The following is a 13791-nucleotide window of genomic DNA, read 5'->3' as shown; positions in this document are numbered from 1 at the left end:
TATCCCAACTCAATTAATCAGATTTCCTAAATGTTCCTCAGAGGAAATCAAACCATGGTTACTGAACTATTTGATTATAACTGCCAAATACTTTTTGTGTCTGATATTTGAAAAGTACTTAAATCACATTTTCTTTTCCAGATTCATATCTTTGTACTCAAGAACACTTGTGACCTCCATTAACATAAGAAATGCCAGTCCTCAAAATATTCTGCATTAACAATAGATGTTATGTTTTTTAAAAGTCATGCTATATGTGCCCCACTATCCAGGTATGTATTTTAATTTATACGAAGTCCGTTTAGCTACTCACTCAACAAAATCATATTAGCACTGCAGTACCTGATCTTCGGGTCTGTTTTTATCTCCTCGTTTCAGGGAGCCAGCTACAACCAAGACAGATTTAATAGCACGAAGTCCCCAATCATAATGATCCTAAAATCAAAACATAGGTTTATTTTCTCAAGAATTTTATGAGGGAATAAGATTCTCATTCCAGAAGTGAAAGCTGAAAGTTAAAAGAGTTGATAAATACACACTTTAATGACTCAAAATAATATTTTCTTCTCCTCTTTAAAATTGTGACAATCATGTCCCTGTAGTGTCCTCCTGCTTCTTTTGCCTGTTTTTCTGCCTCCATCAGCAAGTCTCTTCTATCCATAGGATATAGTGCAGCCTTTGCCCACGGCGCCATCTGCCTCCCATTCTTTTCTCTCAATAGACCTGCTAAGTCAGGAGCTCAATTGCTTCCAAGCAGAAGCACATTCTCCAGTTGTACACCTGGGGCCCTGGTATTCTTCCACCTCTTCCCAGGCTTCGCTCTCTAATTGCCCTAATTACTCTACCTTTTAATCACTCAGACACTCCTGCCCTGATGCTGGCACTTAATATAATAAAAGCTGTATTATTAAAATTCAATTATAAACCAGTACCTCTTAGAGACTCCCCCATTATCCCTAATGAAGACTACTCCCACGGCTCCCAGCTCCTGCAGCTTACTCACTCTGTCTTCCAGTTCTAGTGGGGTAGGTGCTCAGCACAGGTGTGTCGAATGTGAATGAACTCATTGCTCACATGTGACTGGCCCTCTCTTTTGCTTTCCGTCTACGATCCACAGTGACCCTTCTCTCAAATGTCTCTCAGCTGTGTCTGTGGGACAGTCACTTCCCTCTTCACAGCCTCAGTCATCATTTATAAAAAGGCATATAAAAGTGTCCAACTACTTGATAGGTGGTTGTAGGAGTAAAATGAGTTAATGTGAGTGCAGATGCTTTGTGGACAGTGCAACAATACATACGTTTATAAATATGCCATTTAATCCATTAGTGGATAATAAAGTCAATTTGGTGGGTCATGACCATCATTTTTGTTGGTAATAAAATAGAGCTGAATGAAATGAAAAACACCAAGTGTGATGAAAACAATAACGGTAAGAAGTGTTTGGCAAAAATGAGTGGTTTGTTTGTGCCTATGTGTATGTGCCTGTGTGTATGTATGGAGTCTCAATAGAAAAAGTATGTTTTACTGTGGGTCATGGTAAAAGTCACTTGAAAGCCACTGTTGCAGAAGTAGACTGGGGCTTGAGGAGGGAAAGAGAGGGGGAAGAGCCAGAGTTTGGAGGGCCAGGAGAACAGAGAGGTTAAGTCATTACAGTGACTATTCAAGGAGATGATGCAGAAGAAATTCTGGACACAGATTTAAGAGGATTTGGTGAACTTCCTAAGCATTTAAATGTTGCAAACACCTGCCATAATGATCTTCACTGTTTTCATTGTATCATTCCATTGGTCAAAACTGTACTGATTTCTGCCTCAAATCCATCCCTGCAGCACAGGAAGGTATCGATGAACTGTGTTCCTAACTCAGCTCTTCTGTGCTGGCCAGATTTCTTTTCCATCATCTCATTATTCATGACATTTCTCTGAGTTGATGAACTCTTTCCCTTCCTGTTATGCCTTTACTCCCAACACCATCCTCTTGTAATTGGCTACAGGTGTCCTAGAAAGATTGGAAAGAACCAAAGTCAAATCTTGCCCCCGCAAGTTCTTAGCTATATGGGCTTTGGATAGGTTGTTTCATTCAGTTTCCCCATCTGTAAAATAGGGCTAATAATAGCAAACCCACAGACCTGTGAAGATTTTAGAAATGTAACTCATGATACCTGTTCAATAAATACTGTTTTCTTTCTTCCTTGAAAACTCTGGTAATCTTTTCATCCTCCATTTTCTTCCAATTTTTCTTTCATGTAAACTGAATCCCCTAAGTTCTCTGAAGTCAGAAATCTGGGTGTTTGCTTCATTTGTTTTGGGTCTTTCCCCATTCATCATGGTGAGCAATAAGCACATTACTTGGATATAGTAGATGCTCACTAAGTGTTTAAATATTACTAGTGGAAATGAATACAGTTGCAATGCCACATTTGCTGGATTCAATGACATTTTTTCTTCTGACCTTTTCCCATTATAAAATTAAAATGGGCTCAGTTAAAAAAAATCTTATAAAACTAAGGAATAAAATAACAATACCCATAATCTTACTATCCAGAGAAAAGTGTTCAAAATCACCATCTACCCTCCAAATGTAAATTCACAGTTATTAAAAGAACAACATAAATGTCTCTCATATTCCGTATCTTACCCTCACACAGTGGGCAAGTTAAAATGCATACGTCTGGCAGTGCAGGTGACTGTGGTTGCAACTGTGGTACGTTAATACTTTCGCTGCGGAACAGCTGCAGAATAATGTCACCAGGAAATAATGAAAGGTCATCAAAAGACCAAAAGTGAAAAGTGACCACAAAGCTAAATTTAAACATACCGATGCTGACACATATGTAAATTTTGTGGTACATCAGCAACTTCAGTGAATCTGCAAGAAGCTTACGACTGGGGAGGAGAGAGTGTATAAGTGTGTAAGTTTGACCCATTTCAGAGATGAAATTAAAAAGGAAAAAAAAAAAAAAAAGCAAACCCTACATTCAACTAAAGGATTACCAACAAATGAGAAAAATTCTAATTTAACGTTCCTTGAGATGTTCTTCAGAAAATCAGCCTTATCTCACTCTCATGAAGACTCTTGCCCTCTCTCACTAGAATATGATATTCTTACCACGAATAGGAGGCAATGTAAAATTCCATTTATAATTATGACATTGATAAAGTTTAAAGAAAATCATATAGCCCATTGATAAAAAACTGTATTAACACAAATAAAACATTAGATCTAAAACGTTTCAAATTTTATTTCAGAAAAACTTAAGAATTGTAAAATACCGATTTTCAAAATTTATGGTAAACATTCCTAATATCTAAGTGTCATTTGAGCAATCAATTACCCAGCACACATATTTCAAAAGCTGTTTTAATGGGATGTAAAAACTAGGAAAAAGTAACAAGTAGGCCCTCACCTGCTTGGAGAGGAGCTCCTTGCAGAGTGTGTACAACGTAATGAACTTCCGGGCTAATGAGCGCGCGTCCACAAAACCTTCAGCAACTAACATAATTTCACAGATTAGCTCAATGTCAGGGGCCACCATGGCACAGGGTCTAAAAAGTAAATATAAAATTTAGTCTTACAATGTGATGAGGTAGTAAGTACAAATGGCTGAAATCGAGTGATTAATGTGTGCCAACATTTTAACCATTCCTAAGCAGGTCACAATTATCTCTGTCAATCACAGCTAATGAGACCGTTCATTTCAACTAAAAAATGTCCTCTCATTACACAAAGGAAATGATGGAAAGTCTGAAGTGGCAGAAGCACAGGTAGAGGAGTTTAAAGAAAATCCATGGATGTATTCTGTAAACGTCTAGTTTAAGTTGTCACTACAAAAAGATGAACGGTGATGTTTTGGGCTAGAGGCCAGCCCTTACCTGTGGCTAATGGTATGCTGGTAAATGTTTAATGACCAGCTGTCTAGAAAATAGCATTTGCTGATTTCCATGGAATAAATCCTTCCACCACCGCTAAACTACGAACACAACATCACTAAATGTAGAGCTGGGAAGAGACATGCAGTAGTACACCACCAGACAGACATAACAGATATAAATAACCTGAGGCGTAAAGATTAGCAAAATAATTATGAAGTGATAAGTTTTGAGTATTTATCATCTTTGTTTTTAATGCAATTTATGTAGTCAAAAGGTGATATAATTTAGTTCTTATCAGTGGCTGTGCTTTACAACCAGCTCACAAAATTCATGAAAATTCAAACATCAGCTCTTGAAAGCTTGTATAAGCTATCTCTAGCACACTACTGCCTTGGGCCCACTTGAATAGACTTTTAAGATAAAAATTCAGAAAGACATAGCTTCAGATCCCCTTTCTTTTGGAGGCAGACTTCCAAAAACTTCTGTTGCCACTGACAGCAATGTTTGAAAAGGTTCTACTCAACTGAAGTCAGAAGGTGCAAGAGTAAATAAATAAGCAAACTCATTATGTTAGTCTTCTTAAAGTATACATTTCAATAATACTCACATGCTTTTGTAATTATAATTACAGTCTGCTTCATGCACATCTAATTTTCATCTTAAATATTCCCCAAAGTATCTTTGGCTCTAGGTTTTGAATACCTCTCTTATTTAGACTGACCCCATATTTTTCTCAAATTTATTATCTATCCTTTAATCATATGACAGAAGAAGTAAAGATGAAAGGTAAACAGGGGAAACAAATGGCTAGTGTATTTACTTATTTTATATTTACATTAATATAGATAACTAATAAGCACTGAGTGCTTATTTCATGTCATATAGGGTGCTAAAAGCTTTTTATGTACTCTCTCACTTAGTTCTCACAACTCCACCAGGTATTAATAGCTACTCCTGTTATCTGCATTTTACAGAGATGCAGACTGATGTTCCCAGATGTTCAAGCACATGCCATAGGCCACATGGTTGGCAAGCCACGGAATTAGGATACTCCAAAATCCCAGGCACACTGCCTCCACTCAGGAATGATACTTCCATCACCCAAGTTTTCATTCAAACTTTGCTGACACAAGTATTAATAGTAACAACTAACATAAATGATACTACACATAATTAAACAAAATTTATGAGAACATCACAAAACAATTTCAAATTTAAAACCCCAATGAGAAAAGGTCTGAGATAAATTGAGTCACAAACACAAAAATACTGGGAAGGTATATGATCTTTAAACAAAACTATTCTGTAATCATTACATTTATTTCTAGAACAGTTATTCAGTATCTAGAATTTTTTCAAGAAAATTAGACATTATAAAATTACCATGCTAGAGGAAGCTGTTATGAGGAAAGGAAAACATTCAATACAGGATGTTAGAATAATTAGCTATTAGGAAAAAGCATTGCATAAACACTCATTTCATATTACCTGCCAAAAGAAAATTTGAATTATATTTAAAAAGTAATACTTAAAAATGAGAAGACAATACAAATGAAATATGGTTAAATATCTAGATAAATGGATTAGCAAATTTTAAACTTAAAAGAAGTAAAAGAAATCTCTAAAAACTATAGAGGCTCTTATGTGATATGTGAAGTGGCACATTATTATATTTTGAAAGCACACTGAATAGTTAAAGGTACATATTGTGGACACTAAAGAACTCCCAAAAATAAACTGATAAAAACTTCTAGCTTATCATCAAGGAAAAAGAGAGAGAGAGAGAGAAGATGCAAATCACCCCTATCGGGTGTGGAATTCAGGACATCACTGCAGATCAGGGAGTGAACAAATGTACGCCAATAGAGTCAACAATCCAGATAAAATAAATTCCTTAAAAGATATGTTATCACAACTAATTCAAAAGGAAATAAAAAATCAGAATAACCCCAAATCTATTAAAGAAATTGAATTCATTATTCAAAAGATTCCCCTAAAGAAAACTCTCAGTCCAGATGGCTTCACTAATTCTAGCAAATACTTAAGGAGTAAATAATAGCAATCATACACAAACTATTAAGAACACAGAGAAGGGAACACTTGCTAACTCCTTTCATGATGTCAGCATTACTCTAACAGCAAAATTAGACAAAGATTTTATAAGAAAGGACACTATAGACCAATACCCCTCTTGGTACAAATAAAAAAAAATCCTTAACAAAATAGTCACATATTGAATCCAGCAATAACTATAAAAAATAATACCTCCTGACCAAATGGGGTTTATTCCAGAAATACAATATTTAAGGATTGTTTAGCATTTGAACATCAATACAGTTCAGGACATTAACAGAATAAAAGAGAAAACCCATATGAAAACTATAAAGCAACAAAACTTGCACAAGAAAACATAGTTGAAACTTTGTAAGCTTGGGCTAAGCAAACGTTCTTGGATAGGATATATTAATAACAAAACAAAACAAATTGATAAATTGTATGTATTTCTTTGGTTTTTTTTTAGCATACCTTTCACCAGAATAGTGTACACTGTACCTAGTAGATAGACTTTTATCCCTCACCCACCTCCCACCCTACCCCCTTCCCAGTTTTCAACATCTATTACATCACTTTATGAGCTTATAAACCCCTCATTTAGCTTACACTAAAAGGGAGAACATATAGTATTGGTTTTTCTATTCATGAGACACTTCACTTAAGGTAATGGTCTCTTGTTCCATCCAAGTTGCTGTAAAAGGTATTTATTCCTTTTTATGGCTGAGTAGTACTCCATTACACACACAAACCCGACACTCTCTCTCTCATACATACACATTTTGTTTATCCACTTATCAGTTGATGGGCTGATGGGCACTTAGGCTGATTCCATAACTTTTCAATTGTGAGCTGTGCTGCAATAAACATACAGATGCAGCTGTCTTTTTTATAAAATGACTTCTTTTCCTTTAGGTAGATAACCCAGTAGTGAGATTGCTTGTAGGTCTTTGAGGAATCTTCCTACTGTTTTCCATAGAGGTTGTACTAGTTTATACTCCCACCAACAGTATAAACATTTCCTTTTCACTGCATCTGCACCAACATCTACAGCTTTTTGACTTTTTAATAATGGCCATTCTGATAGGGGTAAGATGGTATCTCATTGTGGTTTTAATGTGCATTTCCCTGATGATTTGTGATACTGAGCAGGTTTTCCTATGTTTGTAGGCCATTTTTCTATCTTCTTTTGAAAATAATCTGTTCATGTCTTTTGCCTACTTTTTGATGGGGTTATTTTTTTTTCTTGCCGATTTGCTTGAGTTCTTTGTAGATTCTGGATATTAGCTGAATCCTCCCTAACTCATTCTACAAAGCCAGTATTCACCCTGTTACCAAAGTCAGGAAAGGACACAATAAAAAAAGAAAACTATAGGCCCATATCCTTCATGAACAAAGATGCAAAATCCTCAACAAAATACAAGCAAACTGAATCAAATAGCACATCAAAAAGATAATTCACATGATATAATCTTATACCTAGAAACCCTAAAGATTCTACCAAGAGACTCTTGGAATTGATAAATAAATTCAGCAAAGTCTCAGGCTACAAAATCAATGTACACAAATCAGTAGCGTTTCTAAACACCAACAACAGTCAACTTGAGAATCAAATCAAAGACTCAATACCTTTCACAATAGCTACAAAGAAAATAAAATACCTAGGAACATATTTAACCAAGGAGGTGAAAGATTTCTACAAAAAGAACTACAAATCACTGAGGAAGGAAACTGCAGATGATGTAAACACACAGAAAAACTATCATGCTCATGGATGGGCAGAATCAACATTGTTAAAATGTCCACAATACCCAAAGTGATTTACAGATTCAATGCAATCCCCAGCAAAATACTAACATCATTTTGTGCAGATTAGAAAAAAATAATTCTATGCTTCATTTGGAACCAGAAAAGAGCCCAAATAGCCAATGCAACCTTAAGCAAAAGGAACAAGTCGGGAGGCATCACTTCACCAGACTTTAAGCTATCCTACAAGGCTATAGTAATCAAAACAGCATGGTACTGGCACAAAAATAGACACATAGACCAATGGAACAGAACGGAAAACCTAGCTATAAAACCATCCACATATTGCCATCTGATCTTTGACAAAGCAGACAACAATATACACTGGGGAAAAGAATCCCTATTCAATAAATGGTGCTGGGAAAATTGGATAGCTACATGCAGAAGACTGAAACAGGATCCGCACCCTCTCACAAAACTCAATTCAACAGTAGATAACAGACTTAAACCTAAGGCATGAAACTATAAGAATTCTAGAAGAAAATGTTGGAAAAACTTTTATAGACATTGCCTAGGCAAAGAATTTATGAAGAAGACCCCAAAGCAACCACAGCAACAACAAAAATAAATAAATAGGACCTGATCAAATTAAAGTTTCTGCACAGCCAAGGAAACTATCATGAGAGCAAACAGACAACCTACAGAATGGGAGAAAATATTCCCATTTTACACATCTGATACAGGGCTGATAACTAGAATCTATATAGAACCCAAGAAAATCAGCCAGAAAAAATCAAACAACCCCATTAAAAAAGTGGGCAAAGGAGATGAACAGAAACTTTTCAGAAGAAGATAGACTAATTCCAACAAACATGAAAAAATGTCAACATCACTAATCATCAGGGAAATGCAAATTAAAACCACAGTGAGATATCACCTTTTCCCAGTTAGAGTGGCTTTTATTAAAAAGTCCCAAAACAATAGATGCTGGCATGGATGCAGAGAGATAGGAACAGTCATATACTGCTGGTGGGACTGCAAACTAGTACAACTTCTGTGGAAAGTAATATGGAGATATCTTGAAGAGCTACAAGTTGAATTACCATTTGATCCAGCAATCCCATTACTGGGCATCTACCCAAAGGAAAAAAAAAGTCACTTTATCTAAAACACACTTGCATTTGAATGTTTGTAGCAGCACAATTCACAAAAATTGCAAAGATGTGGAATCAACCCAAGTGCCCATCCATACATGAGTGGATTAATAAAATGTGGTATATGTATACCATGGAGTTCTACTCAGCCACAAAAAACAATGGTGATCTAGCACCTCTTGTATTATCCTGGATAGAGCTGGAGGCCCATTCTACAAGGTGAATTATCACAGAAATGGAAAAACAAGCACCACATGTACTCATCATCAAATTGGTGTTAAGTGATCAACACTTATGTGCACATATAGTAGTAACATTCATTGGGGGTCAGACAGGTGGGAAGGGGGAGGAGAGGATGGGTAGATTCATACCTAATGGGTGTGGCGTGCACTGTCTGGGGAATGGACATGCTTGAAGCTCTGACTGGGGTGGGGCAAAGGCAATATATGTAACCTAAACATTTTTACTCTTATAATATGCTGAAATAAAAATAAATAAATCAATAAAGATATTTCCAAAGAATTTTTAATATGATAAAATGTCTGTCAAAATATTAAATGAAGATAACTAAATAAAAATTATGCCTACTGTAATATCTTAACTCCATACAATATAAATTATAAAAGAAACCAGAAAAAATACAGTAATCATTGTTTCTGGGTGGTGACACTGTAATTTTTTCTTTATTCTTTTCTATCTTTTCTGAATATCTCATAATTTGTGACAATTATGTTTATAATAAAATATTATAATAAAAGAGCTAATATTAAATATTCAAATGTGCTATGTAACTTTTAAATACTGATTTTGAGTTTTGGTTTTATAATTCAAAAGGACTAACTTACCATGGTGAAAGTTCTGTCTATAAAAAGATCCCAATGAAATAACAAGGGAAAATTTTCCCTAGGAATTCTCGAGGAAAAGCAAATCACATAACAGTGCAAACCAACAACGTTAGGTGGCATGAGCGTACCAGATGCTAAGCCACAAAGCATAACACTTGCCTGAAAAGAGCTTTGAGATTTTCCGGTAATTCAGTTCGACCAGCATATCCTGGGTTCATAGTAATAAATATTCCAACTGATGGCTTCAGTGTGACAGCTTCCCCAAGAAATACAAATCTACCATAAAAAGAATGTTGATGAAATTAAATGTGTTCATTGAATATGAATGCGCATTGACAAATGCAAACCACTGCAAAATGCAAATTATTATTAGGAAGCTGTTTATTCTGTGTGATTTTCTTTAAAATTCATAAACTTAGATATTTTGAATATGCTTTGAAGTGTGTTTGTTAAAAATACCCTCTTCTCTCCCCAGAGGAATTACAAATATGGGAAGCATTCTTTTTTATTTTAGCATAGCCATAGTATCCTGGAATGTAGAAATGAGGACTTGACTATTTTAACATTAATGAAAGGGGATGGCATTTTTGCCCTCAGTGTGGACTGCAATTCCTTGAATGGGACACTGCACAGATGAAGAACGCCCATGCTAAAAAAAGAATGGGATTCCCCGTTCAGTCTTTATTTTGTCTATTTACTTGCCCTCTCTTTCTCTCCTCCTCTCCTCCCTTCCTCCCATTTATTCAACAAATATCTAGAGTATTACTGAGAAGTAGAAGAGCGTTGTGGTGATCATAGGCAGCTCTGGAGCCAGACTATGAGTGTTCAGAGTCCAGCGAGAGCACTTTTGTCATGTTAATTATCATCTCTGTGTTTCAATTCCCTCATCTAGTTAAAAAAAGAAAGATAATAATATTACACATCTTATTGGATTATATACAGATTTAAGAGATTATGAATATAAACGGCTAAATGTTAGCTGTGACTATTGCTGTTATTATCACTTGAAGACACTGGAGAAAGAGAATGATTTTCAGAAAGATTTGTAACGGCCCAATTAGGCTGCTGATGCCAAGGGCAACAGAATGGTAAGGTGCTACAGACACCAAACCAAGACACATGTAGAAGAAAACTTTCAAATGAGGGTAAATGAGACAAGATACAGGGCTGACCTCTTGCCGAGAAAGGAGAGAGCAGAGGTAGTTAAGGATGTGGGTCTATATCACAAAACAGGGAGGGAAAAAGATACTGAGAAAGAAACCACAATGTTTAGGACTAAGGGCTTCTTAGACACTAGGTATTTAAGAGCAGGTGAATTTCATGTAGTGAAGATGAAAAAATGGAGAAATCATTCCCCAGAATGTCAAGCTAGGGAAGGCAGACGGGCCTGGCAAGGCTGCTTCCAGAAAGAGAGGTGGCTTCTGCCTACCCTCCTGCTGTCCATAGCACGGACAGCCACAGTCAAAGATGTGGACCTGCAGCGGGTATAGCCAGTGAAATGCTGGAAGTCTTTGGATTGAAGCATAGTCCCATCTCTTAAATCCTCAAGTGTAAAGGGAATTTAATGAACTCTCAAAATCATGAAGGAATTTTGCCGTCTGCAGATGGACTAGCATAAGGACGAAGGGACGGGACTCAGATGTGTAGAGTAGGCTATCTAGAAGTATGGCTGGAAATTTTTAGAATCATTGCATGGATCAGTTACATAAATCTCCATAAGAAAAGAGGGCCACAAATGACATCTGGGTTACATCAAATAATAAGATTTTCACTAAAAGTTAAATAAAATATGGCTGAGGATCCAAGAAGAAAGAAGTGAACTTCTCTAACACGGCATTAGAGGAGGAGTAGGCCAGGCAACAGACACCCGGCCATAAAAAACTGGTGTCACAGGCCAACGTGGTGGAAGGACCGAGAGGTTTAGGCAGGAACATCCAGGTGTACCTGCTGAGAAACTGGAAATTTCTACAACAGGTTCACAATTCCAAGAGGCTATAGCTAATCCTTCCCTGATTGACAGATTGAAAATGTTCCTGTGCACAAGAGAGCCAGCTGAGCATAATATCCTAAAAAGTTGGGGGAGTGGGTAGGCCAGATAAATGAAGTTGTATTATAAACACCCCTTCCAAAAGTTACCTACAACATTTATTTCTCAAATCAAGCCACCAAACCCTAAGTGCCAGCTGTGTTTTGCCTTTTGGAGTATGGCACCATGTTGAGAGGTAGTTAGCTTTCAGATATATTTTGAAAGTTTTTGGCCCAAGTTATTGGAAGAACATGAAGGTATAATCTACTGGGATGGGACAACTAACAAAGCAGGTGTTGGTGGAAAGAGTAGAATTTTTATTTTGGAGATACTAAGTATGAGAAGCCACTCAGGCATCGAGTAGAGTGAGACACCCCAACAGGCAGTGGTTTAGGTAAATCCAGAGATGAGGGGAGAGAACACATCTGGCAGTCAGCGGCACAAAGATGGCTTTTAAAAGCCATAGAATTGGATGAAACCACCAAGGGTGAAAATAGAAATGGAGAAAAGGAGTCTAAAAACTGAGCCCTGTGATATTTAATATTAATAGGTTAGGACATAATAATAATAATAAATAATAGCAAACACTGACATGGTACTAGGTGCCAGGGACTTGTCATCACAGTAACTTATACGGTAGGTACTCTTGATTTCCCCATTTTATATAGGAGAAGAAACCAGCAAGAAAGCAGCCTAGAGGGCAGAGAAAAGTGGAGCGTGTGCTGCAGCCCACGTGAAGAAGGCGTGTCCCGTAGCACAGAGTGTCCAACCGTGCCGGGGCTGCCAGAAGCCAAGAAAGATGAGGACTGAGCACTGATTGCTGAATTTAGCATCACAGAAATCGTTTTTTAGGCAATTTAAGTAATGTAATATACCTTAGCTGTATTCAACACTTAAAAACCACTAATAGAAAATAGGAGGCTATTCCAAATAATTCTTCAGAATTAACTGGACTCTTGTTTAATCCATTTCGTCAGACAGGGAGAAGCAGCAACAGACTGTGAAGGTGAGGTTCCCCCATCCTTCCATGTTACTCTTTCTGCTTGTAACGAGAGAAAAGCCACACGCCACTCACCGCTTTCTTCCGTTTCTGATGGCATCGTGAATCATTTTCACTTGCACGGCCACCACTGACAGGACTTCCACGGGGATTCGGTTGAACTCATCAAAGCAGCCCCAAGCTCCTGTCTGCACCAAGCCCTTGTAGATATTTCCTATGGACTACATGAGGGAGGGAAGCATTCAGAATTTAACAGAAGGGGCTTTGACGCTGCATCATGCCCAATCAGGAATAATGCTATTAGAATACATCATTTTCTTACTTTGTAGTCCATTTGCTCTGAGCAGTTGAATACATAAACCATCATGCCAAGGGCACGTCCAAGATCTTTGGTGGTTTCTGTTTTCCCTGTGCCCGCTGGACCAGCAGGAGCCCCGCTCATGGTTAGATGGAGGGATTGAGTTAAAGTAATGTAACACCTTGAAGCAAATGGAAAACACAAATATTACAGTCTAATATGAAATTTCTACAAAACATTATAGGGAACTAATTTTTTTTTAAGAAAGCTTAAGAAGCCAGGGTCTAGAATGTGGGACTAGCACAAAATATTGATATACTTCTGATTTGTTCAGGGCAATAATGAGTCAGAATATTTTATATCAAATTTATTTTTAGGTTCTGTGTAAAAACATAGAAAAGAATGTATTGCTTTATTTGTTTATTGGTCTCATTTCCTAAGAGCTGTGTATTTGAATACAAATAACACTCAATTTGCAATGCTATTGAATTTCTGATATTTCTAAGATACTATTAATATGGAATACAACATTTCAAGCTATTTTTTATAAAAGAAAAATAGAAAAGAAGTCTTGGATGATGAATGAATTAAACATTGACTACATTAAACTGCTACTTAATGAATACATTAAAAGATGAGATATGTAAATTTATATAAATCCAAAGTATGCAAATAATACATACCCATTTCAATGAATAAAGTGAACATAAAAAAGCACAATTTATGATGTTAAAATGTTATTTTAGGAATTTATTTTGAATGTGTTGTTACATGCAGCTAAATTACCATAATACTTCT

The 13791-nt window shown here is 36.5% G+C and overlaps 1 protein-coding gene across 1 annotated transcript in view; it reads right to left on the bottom strand.

Annotated features, from left to right (window-relative positions):
* DNAH11 (dynein axonemal heavy chain 11) overlaps positions 1-13791 on the bottom strand; it is a 301905-nt gene that overhangs the window by 175838 nt on the left and 112276 nt on the right. The window contains exons 34-38 of the mRNA XM_045564154.1: positions 13018-13174; positions 12771-12916; positions 9829-9945; positions 3407-3545; positions 343-435 (exon numbers count right to left, since the gene is read on the bottom strand). Of these exons, the coding sequence (XP_045420110.1) occupies positions 343-435; positions 3407-3545; positions 9829-9945; positions 12771-12916; positions 13018-13174 (652 nt within the window). The remainder of the gene's footprint in view (positions 1-342; positions 436-3406; positions 3546-9828; positions 9946-12770; positions 12917-13017; positions 13175-13791) is intronic.

Source organism: Lemur catta, chromosome 11 (assembly GCF_020740605.2).
Source record: "Lemur catta isolate mLemCat1 chromosome 11, mLemCat1.pri, whole genome shotgun sequence".
NCBI classification, from domain to species: Eukaryota; Metazoa; Chordata; class Mammalia; order Primates; family Lemuridae; genus Lemur; species Lemur catta.
This window is presented reverse-complemented; position numbering and strand designations above follow the sequence as displayed.